General features: G+C 34.0%; 1 protein-coding gene across 8 annotated transcripts in view; it reads left to right on the forward strand.

Annotated features, from left to right (window-relative positions):
• Dmd (dystrophin) overlaps nucleotides 1-25,594 on the forward strand; it is a 2,349,574-nt gene that overhangs the window by 1,085,523 nt on the left and 1,238,457 nt on the right. For all 8 annotated transcript variants that reach the window (XM_087599109.1, NM_001370876.1, XM_087599108.1 and 5 more), the window contains 1 exon segment: nucleotides 13,015-13,209. In XM_087599109.1, the coding sequence (XP_087455235.1) occupies nucleotides 13,015-13,209 (195 nt within the window).

A 25,594-nucleotide genomic window follows, 5' to 3' on the forward strand; every position in this document is an offset into this window, starting at 1 on the left:
TTTTTCCCAAATCTTGTTTCACCAAACTTTGCATCCTGATTTGCTGGGGTTTTCTTTTGTTTGTTTTTGTTTTTTGTTTTGGGGGTTTTGTTTGTTTGTTTGTTTGTTTGTTTATGGTGGTGGTAGTGGTGATTAATGTGGTGGTGGTGTTTTTCAATCATGGGCAATTAATGTTGCCCAATATTCACATAAATGAAGCTTTCCACTGGAGTTTGACTGATTTATAGAAGTTATTTTCTTAGACAAAAATAATCCTTCCTTGCAAGAAGTTAAGTATTACCAATAACTCTTAAGATAGGGGTGGAACATTGTGACAAACTGCTCTCTGCTGGGACCACAGGGAGTTCATCTGTGTGGTTTCCCTGCTTTGTTCAGAAGACACTGGGTTTTTTGTAGTCATTCATCATCCTGTATTCTTCCACCTTTTATGCTCTTCTTCTCAGATGATTATTCCCCTCTTTGTTTCTATTTTTTATTTTATTTGATTTTTTAATTTGCATTTCAAATGTTATTCCCTTTCCAGATTTCCCTGACTTAAGACCACTATCCCACACCTTTCCCCTTCTTCTATATGGGTGTTGCCCTCCCCAAGCATCCCCCCACATTGCCTTACCCTGGGGGGGGTCCAGCTTTGGCAGGGTCAAGGGCTTCTCCTTTCATTGGTGCTGGAGCCATGGATCTGTCCATGTATAGTCTTTGAGTAGTGGTTTATTCCCTGGGAGCTCAATAATTTCTGCAACTTGAGAAGACAGGATATAGTATATATGTTCCTTTAGGGATGAGTATTTTGTAGTCTTATTTTTTGTACCTTGCCAATTGTTTCTCCCTGTGTTTTTCATTGACTACTATAAACAAAGCTTCTTTGATGATGATTGCAAGATAACTCATGTTATTGACACAAGGATAAGTTATTAGCTGTTGGCATAGCTTTATGTCCATTTTTCAGAATGAAAGGAATATGTTCTTCTGAATGCCCAAGATTTTTTTTATCCAAATATTCATGGCCCAGTAATCATGCTGTATATTTTCTCACCTTTTAGAATTGGTCTTAATTTCAAGCAGAAAGTGCCTGTTTACTCCTAAAACATGCTACTTACACCAGTACACATATATTGCCAGGCCAATAATTAAGGTTCACAGAAGAATATGTATATTACCTTCTAGCACTATGTAAGTTTCTATCAGGAATAAGCTTCCAGTAAATACTGTGTTAATTTTTCATAATCTGTAATTTCAGTTCTTGGACGTTTTAGCAATAGGGTTTTACTGTCAAGTTCTGGAGAATAACCAAGAGCATTGGCAATATCCTGTAATTTTTGGAGCAGGTTTCTTTCGGCTCTCACTGGGCAATAGCTCCAAATAAAAAAAATAACCTTTTCCTGGGACTGGAAGTTTTACATTTTAGCCTGTAGTATCTCCTAGAGGGACTGATGGATGCCCTGTTAGTTATCATTCCCCACCTGTATTGAATATATTTCACTGATTCTTAAATGGAACAATATAACAATATAAAAAAATAAAAGAGTTACAAGTTTGAAAAGAAGATAAAATATTCATATTTGCAGAATATATCATCTTATTTTTAAATAACCTAAACATTTTTTTCAGGAAAACCTTAAAAGTGATAAATATTATCATCAAATTATCAAATGCAAAATAAGCCTGAGAAATAGAGAAACATTCCATTCATACTGGTTCTAAAGACACATAAGTTTTCTAGGTATAAACATAACAAAGGGTGTAAAGAATGTCTAAAGTGAAAATAATTACACAGAAGAAACTAATTGTAGAAGGCTATAAAGGCTGGTAAGACAATCCATTTCCACAGGATACACGAACTAACATTGGGCATAATGGTTACATCCCCTGAAGTGGACACTGAGTCAAGAAAACGTCTACTAAATTATGAAAGATTTCTGCACTGAACTAGAAAAAAATTAATCAATAAATTTATATTTATCACTAAAATCATTCAGATAATCAAAGTAATTATAAACATAAAAAACAGTATTGCAAGTATCTCAATATACATTGTAGAAACACATTGACAAAAGCATTATTATGCTGGCCAATAACAGACTTGTTGTGCAGTCTAATAGAATGGAGGAATCAAAAATAAACCTGCACAGCTATCCCCATGTAACTTTGGGGGATGTCTGAAATGTATAGAATAAAAATGGCAGTTTCCCCATGAAATATTGGATAAGCTAACATATGGTTCAGCTTATTCCCTAAGATGTTTGCTGTTCTCTATCATTTTACAAGCTGCAGAGTGCATATAAAATCTATATATTACCTAGCCCAGTGCTTTTTCTGATACTATCCATAGAAATATTGCATCCATGGCCATCATATTCTCCAATATCAACCCAGTATTTACCTTTTATGACTTTCTGAAAACTAATTTTTTACATGTATTCATGTTTATGGGTATTCATACTTCCTTTTATTTTGCTTCTCTTTCTGTGTGATATATAGTATGTATATTTATCACTATTATTATACTGCTACTTGCTATGACAAGTAAAGGATAGAAACACTATACAATTCATTAAATTTTAGTAAAGTTTTCACTGCCCCAGAGCATACTGCGTATGTCATGACCAACTACCTGGCCAACACGGAAAAACTTATTCAGATGAAAATCCACTATTCCAACAAGGTTATATGCTACAAACTTAAATGAGTCAAGGAAAGCACAAAAGGCCAACATTATATCTCATTTATATGAACATTTTTGGACATAAATTCTTACCCGATAAGAGTAATTCACTGCAATAAAATTGATTTTTCCTTTATATCATAAAAAGAACAGATATAAGACAAAAATATGCAAAAAGGGTATAATTAGAATATCACAATATATGCATAATATATTTTCAAAATATGCACAAAGAATCAATGTAACAATGTGCTAATTCCTTATTTATAAATGTCAGTTTTTGGACACAGATGAAATATTTTTCTGGGGATATAATGATCTCACAATAGCATTATCTGCAAGAAAACCCAAAACTAAATTAATTTACTTTGAGACAAGTTTGTTTTACTTTTCTATGCTTTATCCAGATTTCAAAAAGTATATGAATGTAAAAACTGGAGAAATACAGTATCTTTATGTTGATATTCACACTTTTCTTATCCTTGTCCTTTGCAAATAGACATGATGACAAATACTTAACATAGCTATTTTATTGAGTACAAAAGTCACAACATTCATCATTTTACTCAATGCTCTTTCCAATATGTAATTTGTTTGGATACAAAATGTGAGCACAGTAAATCACTTTTCTGGTATTTTGAGGAGCAAAACTTACTCTGTGTATTGATAAACATGATATTACTCTGAAATTCCCAGCAGAATTTAGAAGAAAAAGATGCATCTAATATCTCATTTAATTACTGTTTTAATATATGTAATCAAAAGTGGATCAACGCAATATGATTTCCTAGAATTAAATCTTGTAAATTCACTTGCAGATCAGTAGATAGTGATATTATAATACTCCCTGTTTAAAAAAATCAGGGACAAGTCTTTCTTAGATCATTGAAAGAACATGATAATTCAGAAGAAATTATCAGGTTCTTAATGTAGAATACATTAAGCCCAAGTTGTCATTATGTACTAAAAACTTTATGGAAAAACTGAGTATTATTGTTTTAAGGGAAAAATTGATTTTGTTCAACTGTAAACAGATTTCATGACTTTTACACCAACCAAGTATATTTTTGGAGAAAATATTATCAAATGTGATCATTTCACTATGCACACTGTCACTTCTATGTTTAAAAGTAACAGAACCATGTTTATGTCTTACCTTATTTTGAGAAAAAGTTGATCAATAGCCCCAAGTCCTGAAAGACATAGGACATCTTTGCATTCTCTAAACTGTCAGCAAACTTATTCTCATTTCTTGTGATAGGACTTTTAAATTTATTTTAAAATGCTCCTATTTAGTAAGAGTATTCTCTCTGCCCCCAGTAGACTAACTAGTAAAAGAGAAAGAATAAGTGACTAAAACAGTAAACAAATGTAGCATTCAGGAAATGACAGAAAAATAGAAGGGGCCACAGGATCAATAGGCATTCTTTAGCACAGAACAACACAAAAGAGAGAGGACAGAAAGGGTAGAAGACTTTAACATGGAAGAGACTTTCTTATGATCATTTGATTCATTCATATTTGTAGAGAATTCATTTTATTTTTAGTTCCTTTTGCAAATAACTTGATAAAAACTATATGTCTCTACCTACTTATACATACCAGTGACTATAGCTTTTAGTACAAAGCACAAACTACTATTGCTTACTTAAGTTTCTTTGTAAATGTGCACATACTTATAGATCAATATCACATACGGAACATATAATCTTATTTATATTGTTGAAGATATTTTTATACATTTTCCTTTGCAAATATACACTATGGTTATAATAAAATTTCTGACAGCATTCATTTCTACTTTATTACTGTTTAGCTGTTAGCTACATTCCAAAAATTTTGTTTTGGAATTCTTTACATTTATTTCTTGCCGGAATGTAAACTTATTCTGAATATTTAAGAGAATAGAATGTTGACTGATTATGTGCTACTTTCTATTATATTTTTAATTGTAGAAAACTGTTAATACATCTTGATTGCTAGTGCAACTTGAAATTAAGAACAGTGTTTTTATTTTTTTAATTCAATTTTTAATGATTTTTGAGATTTTCATATGCAGGTTCTATATTTATATCATTCCTACCTCTACAACATCTTACCTTCCCCTACTGTGCCATATCTCCAGCCTGAAGGTACACTTTTAACTTTAATGAACAATAAGTTTTTATCACAGGAAAGTTGTCCTTGGACAGTATAATTTCTTTACCATGTGTTCTACCTTCTCTTTCTTGTCATTATATAGTTACTTTCCTGTATCTGTTCTCTATGCCTCTCAGTTTAGTATTTCTGTTTCGTTCTGTTCTTTATTCTGAGTAATAAATAGTTCTTTTCCTTTGGTAAGCTGCCCAGAACTCCCATTTTATTTTTAGCCATAAATATTCTCTCCTATCAAATCATCTTATAAACAAAGTTTCTAAAGAAAGTCCAACTGACTTTCTGTTTCCACACTTAATTTTAAGTCTGGCACTTAATTTTTATCAGATGTCTTTTCTATTTGCTCTAATGCATTTCTTTTATGGACCCAGGTTTTATCTCATGTTATATCCATATAGTTCTTGAATTTCTGTTTTGTGTTTATAACAACACTGAGAGAGACAGAGAGATTGGGGATGATTAGGATAAAATCAATGCCCTATATACATTTAAGAAATGTAATCATTAAAAAAACAAAGTTATGGAATGTAAGAAAAGCTTGGAAGTTTTGTAAATGATAAATTCCTCATTGTAAGCCGTCCCAGAGCCTTCAGGCTTTAAGCTAAAATTTCAAACTGTAGAACACTATTAGAAATAATTACATATTTGTCTTACAACATTGAGCAGGGATTAACCCCTGAGAAACAAATAAAGGTCCATAATACAGGTAAACTACATTTTAGCAAATATATTTTACAATGAGAATTGCCTTAGTTAAATCACAAATGTCCCTAAACTAATATCCAAATCGACTGCATTGCAACATGTAGAAATTATTGCCATTTTCCAAAGTTACAAAATGAAAGTTATATCAGGACTATATAGTCTTAGAGTATAGTTAAATATCTATCTTACAAATTAATCATCATTATACAATAATTTCTTTTCAGTTGATGTTTGTTTATTAATCTTTAAAATTTTTCTTTTATTGGATGGAGCTTTTGGTATGATTTGATATTTATTCATTTTTTGAGACTATACTAAAGTGTATTTTGATTATATGCAGCACTTCTGACAACTCCTGCCACATACACCCACCTTGCTTACTCACCCAAATGTTATCCAATCTCCTCTTTGTTTTCCTCCTCCTCTTCTTGTTCTTCTTGTTCTTATTCTTTTTCTTCTTCTCCTCTTTCTTTGACCCATAACATCTAATGTATTAATTCTATATATTCTTGGAGTATGGCAGAACACAGTTGACTTTTAAACCAAAATCCTCTTAGAGCAAAACCAAACTTTCCTCTCTCAGAAGCTTTCAGCTGCTCAAAGTTCCTGCGATATGTATGAAACATCATGTCCACATCCTCTCTCAGGCTGGTATTTGGTCTGGTTTGAATTTCCATGGGGCTTGTTTCTACTGTCACACTTGCTAAGAATTTGTATGTGCGGGTATCTACTGTGTTCTGAGGATATTATTATTATTATTATTATTATTATTATTATTATTATTATTATATCCAAGGATTCTGCCACTTAGCATCTTTTTCCCCTGTTCCACATTCATCCCTAGGCATTGTGAGGAAAGTATATGACATAAATGTTCTTTTTAGAGCTAAGAATTTTGCATTTTCTTATTCCCAAGACCTTAGCTAGTAATGTGTCTTGATGATAATCATCATATACTACAAATAGAAGCTTCTCTGATAAAGATTGAGAAATGTGTTAATCTATGAGTATAATAGTATTGCATTAGAAGTCTTTCTATTATTATGCCCATTTGGCAGAACAATACTGATAGGTTCCTCCTAGGACCTATGCCTTGTTAAGAGACAGGTTGTTAGATCGAATATAAGTAGCAGGTATAGGATTTATCTTATAGAATATAATGTAAATCCAATCAGACAGGGATTAGTTGATTTTATAATGGTTGTGCAACTATCATATTAATGGCCAGTTTTTGGGGACAGGCCAGACATTATGATGTTTGACAGGCTTCTCAGCTGAGTAAGATTAAAGATTACATTTCAGTTCCGCTAATGTGCATAGCACCTTCCAAAAATATGAAAGATAGGCATAAGTCAATACCACCTTGGTATCTAAAAGTTCTGGGATTCAACTATGTGGTGTCATCAGAAATACAGTCAGTTCTGGAGAACAACTAAAAATATTGGCTTGTAATTTTTTTGAGGGAGGATGTTTATGGGAACTTAGTGACCATCAACTCCAAAAGAACAGGCCCATTTCTGGCTCTATGCTACTTATTTTTAAACATTATTTTTTTAAGTATGTGGGTGTGTGTTCCAACTTTGTGTGTGTGAATGTGTGTGTGCATATGTGTATGTGTGTGTGTTTCAGAAAAGATACTATAGTAGTAGGTAGGTTTCCATATGACTCTTCTACCTACTATATAGAGCTCTTCTATCATTATCCAAATTTAACAGTTTTATCAGCACCATCTAAACCACTATACCACTGCTTTGTATCTGACATCCCTTGAAATCCTCCCCATGTCTTCTTACAAAATTAATTCCTATATGTATTCTATATGAAGCATATGTATGAAAATCCAAAGCTAACATTCACAGAAGAGAGAAAAAATGCAAGAGTTGTTAATCTGAATGTTTATCCTCTTTAGAATGACTTTCCTGATCCATCCCTTTAAGTGAAATTTTAATACTTTTGTTTTTCTTTATAGGATAATGGTTCAGTGTAAGTACACCATGTTTTCGATATTTTTTCATCAGTTGCTGGACAATAGGCTGACCCATTTTCTGACTCTTGTAAATACAGAAGCAGTGAACATTCATGAGCAGTAACTTCAATAGTAGAATATGAGTCTTTGAGAATATGGAAAGGGTGGCATATCTGGATCATGAGGCAATCTCTTTTTTAGCTTTCTTAGGTACCTCATCACTTATATGAAGAGTGACTGAAGTACTTTTCATTCAGACAACTGCTCTTCACATCTACACCAGCAATTCTTGCCATTTGCTTTGGGGATCTTAGCTGTCCTAAGTAGAATAAGATAAAATTTTGAGGTAGTTTATATGGATATCTTTGTGCTGGCTAGGAATGTTGAACTTTCAAAATGTTTTAGACCATATGTATTTCATTTTTGGGAACCCTCTCACATTTAATTACATTTTTAATTGGTTCGCTTGTTTTCTTGTTTACGTTTTAATGGGTGGGGGCTTCTTTTCTTTTATCCCTTTTCTTTTTTCTTTTCTTTGTTTCTTTAAATTTTATTTAATCTTTTTTTTTGCAATCTAGATTTTATCCCCCTCCAAGTCCACACTCTGACTTTTCCACATTCTATAGTTCCCCATCTCCATTTTTTCTTGATGTTTAGTTTTTCTATTTATTTTTATTTTGTACATTCTTAATGATATTTTTCACTTATACACCTGGTAAAAAAATTTACTTTGTTAGCTGCTGCTTCATTCAAACCATGAGGTCTTTTTCTACTCAGAAGCTTTTGAGTTTTCAAGTAATTTTTAAGAACCTACCATATATTAGTTGTTCTCTCTCTGTCTCTGTCTCTGTCTCTGTCTCTGTCTCTGTCTCTCTCTCTCTCTCTCTGTATGTGTGTGTATGTGTGTGTGTGTATGTGTGTCTATTGTGTATTATAATTTACTCAGAATACACGACCTCATGGATAAAATTTTATTTTATTGGTAATTTTTAATAAGGCAAGAAATAAGTATTGTTGCTTTCTATTGGTTCTTATCTGAGATATTTTTTTTTTTTATTTCTCTCCCAATCTGAAGTAGTCTCCCATCTGAAATGGAAATTGCACCAACATTTAGTTAGACACTGGAATTCCTTATTAAAATGTAAATGTTGTCTTTGAAGGATAATCACTTTAAACTATTAACACATTTGCAAGTCTGGTTTACAAGTAAATTGCGTGTAATTGAGCTTGACCCAGAGGAAGTAGGTAGGTTTTATAATGTAGAAAGGAGAGATCTACATGAGACAGTTTATTCTGCAGATATACAACCTTACTTTTCATACAGGATTCTATAAACCCTAGCCTCTGAGACATAAAACTTACAACAAACCATGCCAATTCAAATTACCTTGCATTCTGCTTTCAATGACACAATATCATTCTCATAAATTCATTTTTTATAAAATATGAAATTCAGCAAAACATTTTTACAGTAGTTTAAGTATTTCAAAAGATTGTATTTATTTACAGAAATAGGTAAAATTTTGTATATGAGTTATTGATCAAATGATGATCATTTTATGGTGAATACCAATTTTACTTTGTAGGTTCACATAAAAAACTTTTAGATGATACAATATGTAGGAAAGAAGTACTAAGAGTAAACATCCTCTCCCTTGCTGTATTTTCTATATAAGGTCATAACTACTTTGTGAGCAGTTTATTGAACACTACTTCAAGGTCTCAAACACAGTAGCCTATTTAAAATCATAGAAATGAGGGCAAGAGTTTTCAATGCTTTTGCCACATGATTTTTGTGTCCCTAAAACACTGAACATGGCTAATTAAAGGCAAGGTGATCTCATCTATACCATATTTTCATTTTAAAATAATTTGTCCTTGTAAGCTTGGCCCACATATCAATATGACTTGGGTCTAAATTTAGTTATCAAATGTTGTCATTATATGTTTATCATATATAATTATCTAAGGGGAATCAATAATAATGCATCTTTCTATATTATTTTAATGATCTATAGGAAACTCGCCTCTCTTTGAAGACCTTTAAAAACTAGAGCTAAGGAAACTTGTTTAATAGAACTTGTCTTTCCAAATTCTACTTTATTTGTGACCCATCAATATGAATTTAAAACCTGCAGTCATATTTTGGATGTATGTATCAATTTGTTAGACCCCTTAAATAATGTACAATACTTAATAATGACATTCTGAAATAATAATCAGAGAAAAATAAAAAGACTTCACTTGAGAATACACAGGACTTCATGCAATTGCTTAATCTACAGATGGTCTTTATTTTGAAGGTTTGGTATAACTTCCCTTTTATAATAATACTAATTAAATATCAAAACTTACACCAGCAATGTTTTTTAAAAGGGTAATGTTTTTGCTAGTTGTAAGATGTTTCAACACATTTTTCTACTGTACACATTCACACACACACACACACACACACACACACACACACACACACACAGGGCAGGGAAGTAGGGGTAGCAGGAGGGAGAGGGAAAAGAGGATAGAGCGGGAGAGGGAAAGGGAGGGAGGGAAAGAGAGAGAGTTATAATATGGCATATAGTATAGCATTTTTCATTCTGGTTAACTTTGACCTCAAAGAAGCATAAATAGTCATAGGCATTTGAAGAAAGAATAATTTAAATCATAAAAACATTTTGTTTAAATCATACAGTACATAATTTTTTTCAAACAAAATTGCTTTATCTCATATAGTTAGATGGCCATTCAATAAAATTTAAATTAATGTAAATACATGATAACTAAATTTTTGAAACACTAACTTTAATAAATCATAAATGATATGTCTACCTACTTTCATAACTCAAATTCTCAACTATTTTTGAGATAAGTACTACAAATCTCAAGTTTTTCCTATAATGGTTATTTATAAACAGTGCTTAGACTCCTCATTTCTAAATAAATATAGAAACTTTTGCACTAGCTTTTGAATATTATTCTTCTGTTGATACAAAAATGAAGAAAGTATTTTATTTTTTCTGTGTATACATAGAAATGGCAAAAAGACAAGTAATATAGTTTCATATGGTAATATCATGCTTCCTATTGATATATGCATATATGTAGTAATATAATGTGGAAAAGAATATTAATAAAAACAAGTCAAATTTCAAAAGGTTAGACAGGATTTACACACATCAGAATTCAGAATGATATAATTACCTAAAGCATAGTTAATGAAATTCAAATGAAAAGGCTTAATTTGAATGTGAGTGCTTGTATTTTGCATAAAGAAGAGAAAATGAACATGATACTTCTAATTACACTGACTTTATAATAACTGCCTGAAGTTTTTATGAAACCAAACTGAAGGATAGACACTGCATTCATTTCTTCCAGTGAATATCTGCAAAGCTTTGTCAAAATAATCATGTACACTTAAAGAATAAATAGGAAGTTAGAACATAAGAAAATTATGATTTATTATTATATGTAAAACTACAGCAAATTGAAAATTTTGAATGTTCAAAGTTTATGAAACAGCCAATTTCTAATGATATTGAAAAGTTATTTGAGTTATTTTGATATCTCAGAAAAACTAAAAGATGTTCTAATGTCCAAATGATCTGTATTCCTAAAATTCTGCTCTGTATGGCAGTTGAGCAATGAATTAATGAATTGCTAATAGTATATTCAAATTACAAAACTTTTAAAAATATCCTCTCAAAATTCTAACTGAACCAGTATCCTAATTAGAAATGTTTTCAGAGTTATAATCAGGATATCATATTTTTCTTATAGACAAATAAAAACAAAAATTATTTAATATCAGTTGTTTATGATAAGCATAATTTGCAACATTTCATAGTCAGATGTTTTAATATTTCTTTCATTTTCCTTGAATGCTCTTACCAAATTTAAACTTTAATACTTGTAATTATCTCCCCATTATTGGATGAATACTATATATATTATATATATATATATATATATATATTAGAAATCTTCAGTAGTAGGTTTCCATATGACTTTTTTAAAGATCTTAAGAACAAAATAATCACCTGTCTACATAGCATATATGCATGTAATAATAAATTTGTTTGACTTTTGTGATAACTCTCTTACGTAGTGTGGAACATGTCAGTACAAATTTCATATTCAAATACATAGTTAAATTATTTATATATGTATGTGCATATATATTAAATTACTGAAATGCTTGATTTAAATTGTAGAAATTGAGTTAAGATTTTAGAATCTATGGTTAAATTATAAATTGTCTTCATCAAACTCAAGCTTAACTTTCTCTGATCATTTTAATTGCATGTTAGAAATGCATATATGTTATCATTTCATTGATGATGAAGAAAAAATGTGTCAAGAATTTGATTTAAATATAACCAATTTCCATGTGATTTTAAAATGGACTTGTGCAATTCTGAGTTTGCTACAACATCACTTAGATTAGACAAATAAATTAGAATAAATTTTACTTGTCTGTCATTCACACATTAAGTATACAAATCCCAAACCTGAGCAATTAAAAAGGGTCCACACTAATCAGCCTATAGATTTTACACATCTTGAGTTGAGTTCTGTGAATGATCCCACATCCATTTAGTCATGTTATTGGAAATATGTGTGTGGCTCTGTCAAAGAGACAGCAATAATAAAGAACAATGTTAACATGTTATTGTTTGAATTTCCCTGGAGAGACTTCAACTGATGCCTTCAGCTGACCTCATCAATAGGCTGCTGGCAGTTGATCAATTGAGAACAAAGTTACTGGGAGAATAATTTCAATTACAAGAGTGTTTCTGCCTATACTGTAGGACCAAAAGAGCAGAGGTCATCCATCTTTCTGAATTTGCATGCCAAGTCGCATTTACTCAATGTTTTTCTGAAGAATGGGGAAATAAGTACTACGGGCAAACTCAAAAACTGTCTGGAACTTTACTAACCTATGCATTTGGACATCAGTTAAGAAAATGTAGAATTGACAGACATTCTAAGACGTTGGGGATTTCTGAAATAGTAGGCATTTTAAGTGATCCAAACTTATTTGGCAGTTTAATTAGCAGATTAATTTAATAACAAGATAGCACTGGAGGCTGGAGTCAATATCTGCTTATTGGGGACAAGGTACATTTATTTATTCTTGATCAAACCATTTCATTGAATCCTATACCTTAACCAAGACTACAAGAAAACAAATAGTGTTTCTTTTATGAAAAGAACAAGAGTTATAATTAGACAGTAAAAGGTATTTCTGATATTGTGCTTTTCTTAGAGTCAAACTGCCTTCTTCCCAACTTTATGACTCTGGTATTTCATCTTCTGTGTGGAGTGTTAAAGTGTATGGATCTCATCAAAAATGTTTTTGGGAGATGAAAATATGTGAATAGAATGCATAACAATTTTACTAGACATCATGTAATGTATTAATTTCTAATCCCTTTCTAGCTCTCTGTCAACAATATACTGGAATCAATATAAAGGCCCTTTTCATTATTAGAAAGCTAAAAATTGTTCTTTTATATATCTGTACCAGCACACTCTCCATGAAGAAACCATGGTAGTGACGACTGAAGATATGCCTTTGGATGTTTCTTATGTGCCTTCTACTTATTTGACCGAGATCAGTCATATCTTACAAGCTCTTTCAGAAGTGGAACAACTTCTCAATGCTCCTGAGCTCAATGCTAAAGATTTTGAAGATCTCTTTAAGCAAGAGGAGTCTCTTAAGGTAAATACACAGATCTTTCCTTCAGCTTTTCTGGATGGTTACTGCACCTTGAAGAAACTTTTACTTATTCTTGAAATTCTTTAAAAAAATACAAGATTGCAAGTGACGTATGTACTAGATATTTTAAAACATTTAGACTTGGAAGATGGCTTTCAAAAAAACTAGACTAAATAGAAATAGTTCACACATTCACTCAAGGCAGAATCATGATGCAAGTTTTGTTTAACTGTTTATTCATAGCTAGTACATTACTGCAAATTATCCTTTCCCAGTGGGAAACTAACTGAGACTTAAATTGTACATAGTTTACATTTCCTTATTTCATTTCATCTAATATATATATATATATATATTTCATTTTAAGTTCATATAAAAATATATAATTATAAATAGAATATAATTGAATAGAATTTAATTATATCAGCCAGGTATGGTGGTATACGTAAAAACAACATGTGTGGAAGATTGGAGCAGATAATATCCTTAAAAACTTTCTTTAAACCACCACCCAAAGACTTCTTGCCAAGTTGAACTTTTTCCAAACAAATAGCAGCCTGTGACTGAATTCTGAACCATGGCAAAGCATGATGAAGTAATAATTTATGAATTTTAGTAGGTAGTAGATATAGGTAAATGGATGTATAACTCAGAAAATCATTCATAAAAATGTGTCTTAAGATAGTTTTGCCATCTTATACTTCTAATGAAATATATAGTATGGTCACAGCTTGATACATGCCAGAACAAGAAACAGAATAGTGTAAACAGATGACTTTGCTATCAGCAGCGTGTGTTAGCTAAAGTATTTTGTTTGCTAAATTATTTCTTCGGAACTTGTTCCATATCATATATTTTCTGTATAAGTATACAAATAGATAATGTCGTTTGTTTTAGAAAGCAGCATTTTAATATCTTGAGTGATTTGGATTTAATGTCAAACATTAAATCAAATATGCTATAAAATTATACACTAAACTGAGAACTTGATGGATGTCTGGATCCAGTACATCTGCTTCACTATGGTGATGCTATCTTAAGATCTTTGGAGTAAAAGTCAAATGCTTAATGTGTATGGTAAAAAGAAGCATCTCAAACATTGGATAAAGAAGACTTGCCTGCATATAACATTATTCACATTAACTAATCTCTTCTGACAGCACAGTTTATAAGCTCAGTATTGTCATTCAATATGCAAAGTATTAATAATAGTTAAATTATTTTCCACTGCTATGTTACTAAGCATATTGTTCAGAAGTGCAGTGACCATAAACTTACTAAGTTCCAAGATAAATAACTTTGATTCAGTATGCCTTATTGTTTCATGCTCAAAATGACAGAACATTCAGAGTTATTCATTGGTTCATCTTGATACATATACTACTTTAGCTCAGTTTAATTTTGGTAGGATTGAAGAAGATATTTTTCTAGGTTTAATTTAGCTGGATTGTTGAATCCTCAGGAGGTATAATGATAGGCATAATTCCACATTTCTCAGAACAAATTTGCAACAAGAAATGGGCTTCCTACATTCATTGTTTTTTTTTAAATGTGAGAAAGTTTTAAACTTGATCTTTTCAACAAATACGTATTTCCTCTTAAAGGCATCTATCATTGTAATTATATAAAAGTGTAAATGCAGAGCAAAATTTACACTCCCGCTGGTTAAAAAGCTTTGAATTTAAATTAAATTTTATTTTATTCTTAATACATTTACATGGATCAAGTTACAAACTCTATCACACAATGTTAAAGCTAAATCTACATATCCTTCCTTTCTTTCTTTCTTCCTTCCTTCCTTCCTTCCTTCCTTCCTTTCTTTCTTTCTTCCTTCCTTCCTTCTTTCCTTTCTTTCTTTCTTCCTTCCTCCCTTCCTTCCTTTCTTTCTTTCTTCCTTCCTTCCTTTCTTCCTTCCTTCCTTCCTTCCTTCCTTTCTTTCTTTCTTCCTTCCTCCCTCCCTCCCTCTCTTTCTTCCTTCCTTCCTCCCTTCCTTCCTTTCTTTCTTCCTTCCTTCCTTCCTTCCTTCCTTCCTTCCTTCCTTTCTTCCTTCCTCCCTTTCTTTCTTTCTTCCTTCCTCCCTTCCTCCCTCCCTCTCTCTCTTCCTTCCTTCCTTCCTTTCTTCCTTCCTTTCTTTCTTTCTTTCTTTCTTTCTTTCTTTCTTTCTTTCTTTCTTTCTTTCTTCTTTCCATCCCAAATGCTGCTCCCCCTCCTGGTCCTTCCTGGTCCTTTCCACAAAACCCTTCCCTTTTTCCCCAGAGAGGGTGGGCCCCCTGAGTATTTCCCACCCCAATCCTGGCACATCAATCTCTGCCACATTAGGCACCTCCTCTCCTGCTGAGGCCAGACAAGGCAGCCAGGAAGACTAAAGTGCATGTTTCCTACATATGTGCTGGGGCTCTTTGTTCTTCAATTGGTGGCTCAGTTTCTGAGAGCTCTCTGAGGTTATTTAAATCCATTGTTCTTCATGTGGGTTTCCTATCCTCTTCAGTTACCTCAAGCCTTCACCAAACTCTTCCATAAGAGACCTGGAGCTCCACAAATTTTAGCTGTGGGGATCTGCATCTGTTTCAGTGTATAGTTTGGTAGAATTTCTCAGAGGAGATAGACTTATGATAGACTTCTTTCTGCTTATTTCTTAAGTGTTTAGTACAAGCCATATAATGTGAAATAAGATATATAAAATATAAATTATTTCTTGAACACAACATTATTTTAAATAGCATGGATGATTTGAGAATGTCTGTTAAATTGGAGAACTGCCTAATCATTTAGACAGAGTAAAGATAAATGTTATTCTCTTATGAATGTCTATATTTAAAAGATAATGCATTGCTAAAATGTAAATAGAAATGAGTAAGAACATAAAAATAAGTAATAGATATTCTTAGCTTGCAGTAAATATTATCCATTTATATTATTTGTGTTTGATTATACATAAAGAGTAATAATATATGGTGGCACCATTATATTGAAATATATTAACATTTAGGTTCCCATGAGAATTTTAAATATTTGAAATACAGTCATAAAAATAGAAATTGTTCATTAAGGAGTCCAATTGGAAAAATCCATTCTTCTGCCACCATCTTTCAAACTTTACTGAATGTTTCCTGTAACTTGGTATCCTGTACACTCTTAGGATATAACCAACCCCTATTTGTCCATCAACTTTCCTAGTACAATGACTGGCAAATTCTAACAGCTAGTAATGGCTCTCAAAGATAAATATTTCTTAGTAAGAAAAAGTTTTATGTTAACAAAGTAACAAAGTATATTAAGACAACTTTGATACTTTAAACAATGTAAAGCTATCATCATAACTTACCCCCCAAATAAAACTGAAATGCATGTTTTATGAGTATAAAAATGCATATAAATTTAAGTATACTTCATATGTAAATCTGTACAAATCTAGGGTTACATTCACCAAGGCAGAAATAATGATTTGGCATCACTAAGATATGATTTTCAGCACTGATGACACATTACAAGTGATCCATATATTTATTAATATTGACCTGTTCCCTATGATGACCAACATCCATATTGTATACTAACAAGTATAGAAATTGTATCTTGTTTGTCTTCTTCAACACTGCTCTTGAGAGTAGTAGCTAGCTAGCACTTCTCTTGGATGGGAATCCGTACATCCAGGCATGGACTTTGTGGTACAAGGGAATATACATAAACATTTAACAAATAAATACTGCTTCTGGTTTCTGCCTGTGCCCAGAGCTGACCCTGTCCCAAAGCTCTCTATACCCAAATCTCATGGGGGAGTGAACTGGACTCTCAGAAGTGCGGACAACCCTGAAAACTCAGGGGAGATCACCATTTCTGCTCAGATTGCTGGCCGAAGAGGAACCTGCCTAGAACCCTCAGGACACAGGAACCTAGGAAGAGTCAGGGAGCGGATCCTTCTGCTCTCTTCCTGTGCCAAGAGCTGAAAGCCAATCTGCAGGAATGCTGACACACCTGAGAGCAGAGGTAAAACCACCATTTCTGCTCTGAGGGACTGGCCTGGATCAGACAGGACAAAGGAACACAGGAGCAATCTACAACAGGATCCTTACAGTTTCTGCCTACGTCCAGAGCTGATCCTGTGACACAGATCTCAGTACACAGACCATTATGAGAAAGCCTGTCTCTAGGACTGCTGACAAACAGGCATAAAGGAGGGTCAAACCACTGTCAGAGAGAGCAAGACCAGCTAACACCAGAGAGAATCAGATGATGAGAGACAACTACAGGAACCTAAGCAACTGAAACCAAGATTGCTTGGCATCATCATATCACAGTTCTCCAATCAAAGCAAATACTGGATATCCAAACATACAGGAAAAGCAAGATTTGGATTGAAAATCAAATCATGATGATGATAGAAGACTTTAAGAAGGACATAAATAACTCCCTTAAAGAAATACAGGAAAACACAGGTAAAGAAATAGAAGTCTTTAAAGAGGAAACACAAAATCCCTTAAAGAATTACAGGAAAAAAACAACCAAATAGGTGAAGGAATTAAACAAAACCATTCAGGATCTAAAAATGGAAATAGAAATAATAAAGAAATCACAAAGGAAAACAACTGTGGAGCTAGAAAGCATAGGAAAGAGATCACGATTCATAGACTCAAGCATCAAAAAAAAAAGAACACAAGAGATAGAAAAGAGATACTCAGGGGTTGAAAATACCATAGAAAACATTGACACAACTGTCAAAGATAATGTAGAACACACAAAGGTCCTAACCCAAAACATCCAGGAAATACAGGACACAATGAGAAGATCAAACCTAAGGATAATAGGTATAGAAGAAAGCAAAGTTTCAAAAATTAAAGGGCCAGTAAATATATTCAACAAAATTATAGAAGAAAACTTCCCTAACCTAAAGAAAGAGATGCCCATAAACAAGAATCCTACAGAACTCCAAGTAAATTTGACCAGAAATGAAATTCCTCCCATCACATAATAGTCAAAACACCAAATGCACAAAAAAGAGCGAATATTAAAAATAGTAAGGGAAAACACCCCTTCATGATAAAAGTCCTGGAAAGAATAGGAATTTAAGGCACATACCTAAACATAGTAAAAGCCATGTACAGCAAACCAGTAGCTAACATTAAACTAAATGGACAAAAACATGAAGCAATCCCACTAAAATCAGGGACTAGACAAGACTGAGCACTCTCTCCCTACTTATTCAATATTCTTGAAGTTCTAGCCAGAGCAATCAGACAACAAAAGGAGATCAAAGGGATACAGATTGGATAGAAGAAGTTAAAATATCACTATTTGCAGATGATATGATAGTATATTTAAGTGATTCCAAAAGTTCCACCAGAGAACTACTGAACCTGATACACACCTTCAGCAAAGTAGCTGGGTATAAAATTAACTCAATTAAATCAGTAGCCTTCCTCTACATAAAAAAGAAATAAGCCGAGAAAGAAATTAAGGAAACAACAACTTTCATAAGAGTCCCAAATAATATAAAATACCTCAGTGTGACTTTAACCAAGCAAGTGAAAGATCTGTATATAAGAACCTCAAGCCTCTGACAAAAGAATTTGAAAAATATCTCAGAAAGATCTCCCATGCTCATGGATTGGCAGGATTAATATAGTAAAAATGGCCATTTTACCAAAAGCAATCTATAAATTCAATGCAATCCCCATCAAAATACCAATCCAAATCTTCAGAAAGTTAGACAGAACAATTTGCAAATGCATCTGGAATAACAAAAAGCCCAGGATAGCTAAAACTATCCTCAACAATAAAAGGACTTCAGGGGGAATCACTATCGCTGAACTCAAGCAGTATTACAGAGCAATAGTGATAAAAACTGCATGGTATTGGTACAGAGACAGACAGATAGACCAATGGAATAGAATTGAAGACCCAGAAATGAACCCACACACCTATGGTCACTTGATTTTTGACAAAGGAGCCAAAACCATCCAATGGAAAAAAGATAGCATTTTCAGCAAATGGTGCTGGTTCAACTGGAGGTCAACATGTAGAAGAATGCAGATCGATCCATGCTTATCACACTGTACAACGGTTAAGTCCAAGTGGATCAAGGACCTCCACATCAAACCAGATACACTCAAACTAATAGAAGAAAAGGTAGGGAAGCATCTCGAACACATGGACACTGGAGAAATTTTCCTGAACAAAACACCAATGCCTATGCTCTAAGATCAAGAATGGACAAATGGGATCTCATAAAACTGCAAAGCTTCTGTAAGGCAAAGGACACGTTTGTTAGGACAAAACAGTAAACAACAGATTGGGAAATGATCTTCACCAATCCTACAATTGATACAGGACTTATATCAAAAATATACAAAGAAGTCAAGAAGTTAGACTGTGGGAGACAAATAACCCTATTAAAAAATGGGGATCAGAGTTAAACAAAGAATTCACAGCTGAAGAATGCCAAATGGCTGAGAAACACCTAACGAAATGTTCAACATCTTTAGTCATAAGGGAAATACAAATTAAAACAACCCTGAGATTTCACCTCACACCAGTGAGAATGGCTAAGATCAAAAACTCAGGCGACAGAAAATGCTGGCTAGGATGTGGAGAAAGAGGAACACTCCTTCATTTTTGGTGGGATTGCAAACTGGTACAACCACTCTGGAAATCAGTCTGGATGTTTCTCAGAAAATTGGACATTGAACTACCTGAGGATCCAGCTATACCTCTCTTGGGCTTATACCCAAAAGATGCTCCAACATATAACAAAGACACGTGCTCCACTATGTTCATAGCAGCCTTATTTATAATAGCCAGAAGCTGGAAAGAACCCAGATGCCCTTCAACAGAGGAATGGATACAGAAAATGTGGTACTTCTACACAATGGAATATTACTCATCTATCAAAATCAATGACTTTATGAAATCCATAGGCAAATGGATGGAACTGGAAAATATCATCCTGAGTGAGGTATCTCAATCACAGAAAAACACACATGATATGCACTCATTGATAAGTGGCTATTAGCCCAAATGCTCGAATTACCCTAGATGCACAGAAAACATGAAACTCAAGAAGGATAACCAAAATGTGAATGCTTCACTCCTCCTTTCAAAGGAGAACAAGAATACCCTTGGGAGGGAATAGGGAGGCAAAATTTAGAACAGAGGCAGAAGGAACACGCATTCAGAGCCTGCCCCACATGTGGCCCATACATATACAGCCACCGAACTAGTTCAAATGGATGAAGCAAAGAAGTGCAGGCCGAAAGGAATCGGATGTAGATCTCTCCTGAGAGACATACCCAGAATACAGAAAATACATAGGCGAATGCCATCATTAAACCACTGAACTGAGAACGGGACCCCCATTGACGGAATCTTAGGAAAGACTTAAGGGACTTGAGACCCCATATGAACAACAATGCCAATCAACCAGAGCTTCCAGGGACTAAGCTACTACCCAAAGACTATACATGGGACTGACCCTGGGCTCCAACCTCATAGGTAGCAATGAATAGCCTAGTAAGAGCACCAGTGGAAGGGGAAGCCCTTGGTCCTGCCATGACTGAACCCCCAGTGAACGTGATTTTTGGCAGGAGGGCAGTAATGGAGGGAGGATGGGGAGGGGAACACCCATACAGAAGGGGGGGGAGGTGTTGGGGATGTTGGCCAGGAAATCAGGAAAGGGAATAACAATCGAAATGTAAATAAGAAATACCCAAGTTAGTAAAGATGAAAAAAATTGTAAGGGAAAAAGTTCAAGTAACATATGAAGGCAGACCTATCAGAATTCCACCAGATTTCTCACCAGAGACTGCAAAAGTCAGAAGATTCTGGGCAGATATCATACAGACCCTAAGAGAACACAAATGGCAGCCCAGGATGCTATGTTCAACAAAAGTCTCAATTAACATAGATGGAGAAACCAAGATATTCCATGACAAAACTAAATTTACATAATATCTTTCCACAAATCCAGCCCTGAAAAGGATAATAGATGGAAACCTCCAGCAAAAGGAGGGAAACTACACACTAGAAAAGTAAAAAAATAATCTTCTTCAACTAACCCAAAAGAAGAGAACCACACAAACATAATTCCACCTCTAACAACAAAAATAAGAGAAAACAACAATCACTATTCATTAATATCTCTTAACAGCAATGGACTCAAAGTCACAATAAAAAGACATAGACTAACAGAATCGATATGTAAAGAGGACCCAGCATTTTGCTGCATAGACACCTCAGAGACAAAGACAGACAGTGCCTCAGAGTAAAATGCTAGAAAGAGTTTTCCAAGCAAATGGTCCCAAGAAACAAGCTGGAGTAGCTCTAATATCGAATAAAATAGACTTTCAACCAAAAGCTATCAAAAAAAAAAAAGGAAGGACACTTCTTATTCATCACAGGAGCGATCCACCAAGATGAACTCTCAATCCTAATTATCTATGTCCCAAATGCAAGGCAACCTACACTCATAAAAGAAACCTTGCTAAAACTTAAAACACACGTTGCACCTCACCCAATAATGATGGGAGATTTCAACACACCACTCTTTGCTATGGACTGATCATGGAAACAGAAACTAAACAGAGACACAGTGAAAATAGCAGAGGTTATGAACCAAATGAATTTAACAGACATCTATAGAACATTTCAATCTAAAACAAAAGATTATACTTTCTTCTCAGAACCTCATGGTATCTTCTTCAAAACTGAACATATAATTAGTCACAAAACAAGCCTCAACAAATAAGGTAGATTAAAATAATCCCGTGCATCCTATCAGATCATAACGGACTAAGGCTGGATTTCAATAACAACAAAAACAACAGAAAGCCCACATAATCTACTATATGATAACTTGGACAAGGAAGAAATAAAGAAATTAGAGCCTTTTATAATTTAATGTAAATGAAGGCACAACATATACAAACTTATGGGACACAATGAAAGCAGTGCTAAAAGAAACACTCATAGTTCTAACTGCCTCCAAAAAGAAACTGGAGAGAGCATAAGCTAGCAGCTTGAGGGCACACCTAAAAGCTCTAGAACAAAAAGAAGCAAATACACACAAGAGGAATAGAATGCAGAAAATAAACTCAGGGCTGAAATCCACTAAGTAGAAAGAAAAAGAACTATACAAAGTATTAAAAAAAAATCAGGAGCTGGTTCATTGAGAAAATCAACAAGATAGATAAACCCTTAGCCAGATGAACCAGAGGGCACAGAGTGTACCCAAAGTAACAAAATCAGAATTGAAATGGGAGACATAACAACAGAATCAGAGGAAATTCAAAAAAATCATCAGATCATACTACAAAAGCCTATACTTAACAAAACTTCAAAATCTTGATGAAATGGACAATTTTATAGACAGATACCAGATTTAAAAGTTAAATCAGGATCAGATAAACCATTTAAACAGTCCCATAACACCTAAAGAAATAGAAGTAATCATTAAAAGTCTCTCAACCAAAAAATCCCAGGACCAGATAGTTTTAGTGGAGAATTCTATCAGAGCTTCATAGAAGACCTCATACCAATACTGTCTAAATTATTCCACAAAATAAAAGCAGAAGGAACACTACCCCGTTCCTTAAAACAATGCAAAGACCCAACAATGAAAGAGAACTTCAGACCACTTTCCCTAATGAATATCAATGGAAAATCAATCAGTAAGACTCTTGCAAACCAAATGCATGAACACATCAAAATGATCATTTATCATGATCAAGTAGGCTTCATCCCAGGGATGTAGGGATGGTTCAATATATGGAAATCCATCAACATAATCCACTATGTAAACAAACTCAAAAAAAATGATGATCATCTCATTAGATGTTGAGAAAGCATTTGACAAAATTCAACACCCTTTCATGCTAAAATTCTTCAAAAAATCAGAAATTCAAGGCCGATAAATAAAGTAAAAGCAATATACAGCAAACCAGTAGCCAACATCAAACTAAATGGAGAGAAACTCAAAGCAATTCCACTAAAATCAGGGGCTAGATAAGGCTACCCACTCTCTCCCTGCTTATTCAATATAGTACTCAAAATCCTAGCCAGAGCAATCAGACAGCAACAAAAGGAGATCAATGGGATATATATTGGAAAGGAAGAAGTCAAAATATCACTATTTGGAGATGATATGATAATATACTTAAGTGACCCCAAAAGTTCCACCAGAAAACTACTATTAAAATGGGTTACAGAACTAAACAAAGAATTTTCAGCTGAGGATTATGGAATGGGTGAAAAGTACCTAAAGAAATGTTCAACATCCTTAGTCATTAGGGAAATGCAAATCAAAACAACCCTGAGATTTCACCTCACACAAGTCAGAATGGCTAAGATCAAAAACTCAGGTGACAGCAAATGCTGGCAAGGATGCGGAGAAAGAAGAACACTCCTCCATTGTTGGTGGGATTGCAGACTGGCACAACCTCTCTGGAAATCAGTCTGGAGGTTCCTCAGAAAACAAGACATAGTCTTACCTGAGGACCCAGTTATACCACTCCTGGACATATAGCCAAAAGATCCTCCAACATATAACAAGGATACATGCACCACTATGCTCATACCAGCCTTATCATAATAGCCAGAAGCTAGAATGAAGCTAGATGCCCCTCATTAGAAGAACTGATACAAAAAAATGTGGTGTATGTACACAATGGATTACTAGTCAGGTATTAAAAACAATGTTCGTGAAATTCATTGGCAAATGGTTGGAACTAGAAAATACCATCCTGAGTGAGTTATCCCAATCACAAGAAAACACACATGTTATGCACTTACTAATAAGTGGATATTAGCTCAAAAGCTCAGATTTACCAAGATGAAATCCACAGATCATATGAGGCTCAAGAAATGGATGACCAAAGTGTGGATGTTTCAGTCCTTCTTAAAAGGGGTACAGTAATATTCATAGGAGGAAGTATAGAGACAAATTTTGGAGCATAAATTGAAGGAATTGACATTCACTGCCTGCCCCACCTGGGAAATCAGCCCATATACATACAGCCACCAAACCCAGACAATATTGCTGATGCCAAGAATTGCATGATGACAAGAGCCTGATATAGCTGTCTCTTAAGAAGCTCTGCCAAAGCATAACAAATACAGAGTTGAATGCCTGCAGCCCACTGTTGAAGTGAGAACGTAGTCCCCAATGGAGGAGTTAGAGAAAGTATTGAAGTAGCTGAAGGAGTTTGGAATCCCATAAGAACAAAAATACCAACGAACCAGAGCTCCCAGGGACTAAACCACTACCCAAAGAGAACACATGCACAGAACTATGTCTCCAACTGCATATGTAACAGAGGATGGGCTTGTTGGGCAACAATGGCAGGAGAAGCCCTTGGTCCTGCCAAGGCTAGACCCCACAGTGAAGTGGAATGTAAGGGCGGGGAGGAAGGAAGGGGTGTGTGGTTGTGTGAGAGAGAACCCTCATAGAAGTAGGGGGACAGGATAGGATAGGGGGTTTATGAACTGGAAACTGGGAATGGGGATAACATTTAAAATGTAAATTTTAAAAAAAGAGAGAAAAAGATAAACAGCAAATAAATACCTTTGGAGAACCATAAGTCCTTTTAGTTAAATTTCTATATTATGTTACTTAATGATATATAACATTCTCTGTTATCTATTTTGTCCTTTAAAAGCCCTCATAATTAGTAAAATATTCCTATGACTGAAAGTAGGAGCAAGTATAATGTTTAACAATAAAAGATACAATTTTCTTGTTTTTATATACTTTTTGCTTTGTTCCTTTTTTGCATGAATTATTTGAGAATTTCCTATAGTATGTGTTGTTTGCATTCACCTTTCGTTCCCAACTCTTCACAGATCCATTCCCCTTCCCTATTTACCCAAATTTGACAGAGAGAGAAAGAGAGAGAGAGAGAGAGAGAGAGAGAGAGAGAGAGATAAGAGAGAGAGACAGAGACAGAGAGAGACAGAGAGAGATGGAGAGAGAGACAGAGAGAGACAGAGAGAGGGAGGGAGAGAGGGAAGGAGAGAGGGAGAAATAGAGAAAGAGAGAGAGACAGAGATGCAGAGACAGAGACAGAGAAAGACAGAGACAGAGAGATTGAGAGATAAATACACACAGACACACACACACACACACACACACACACACACACACACACACACAACATGTGCTGCCCCTCTAACAAATCCTGGTTGACCCAGCAGGCTTAACAATCTTATGGATAACAGACTCTTTAGCTTCCAACCCCTATTTCTTTAGCAAGATTAAGAATTCCTACACACCTATGTTATCCATGATAGAATTGAATTCATTTTTTCAACTTTATTTTAGGAACTGGAAACACATTTTTGAAATCGTGAACTTAGAATCCTGATTTACTAGATAATAAAGGAATATCTTGTTAAAGAA

Source organism: Rattus norvegicus, chromosome X (assembly GCF_021556685.1).
Source record: "Rattus norvegicus strain SHRSP/BbbUtx chromosome X, alternate assembly SHRSP_T2T, whole genome shotgun sequence".
NCBI lineage: Eukaryota > Metazoa > Chordata > Mammalia > Rodentia > Muridae > Rattus > Rattus norvegicus.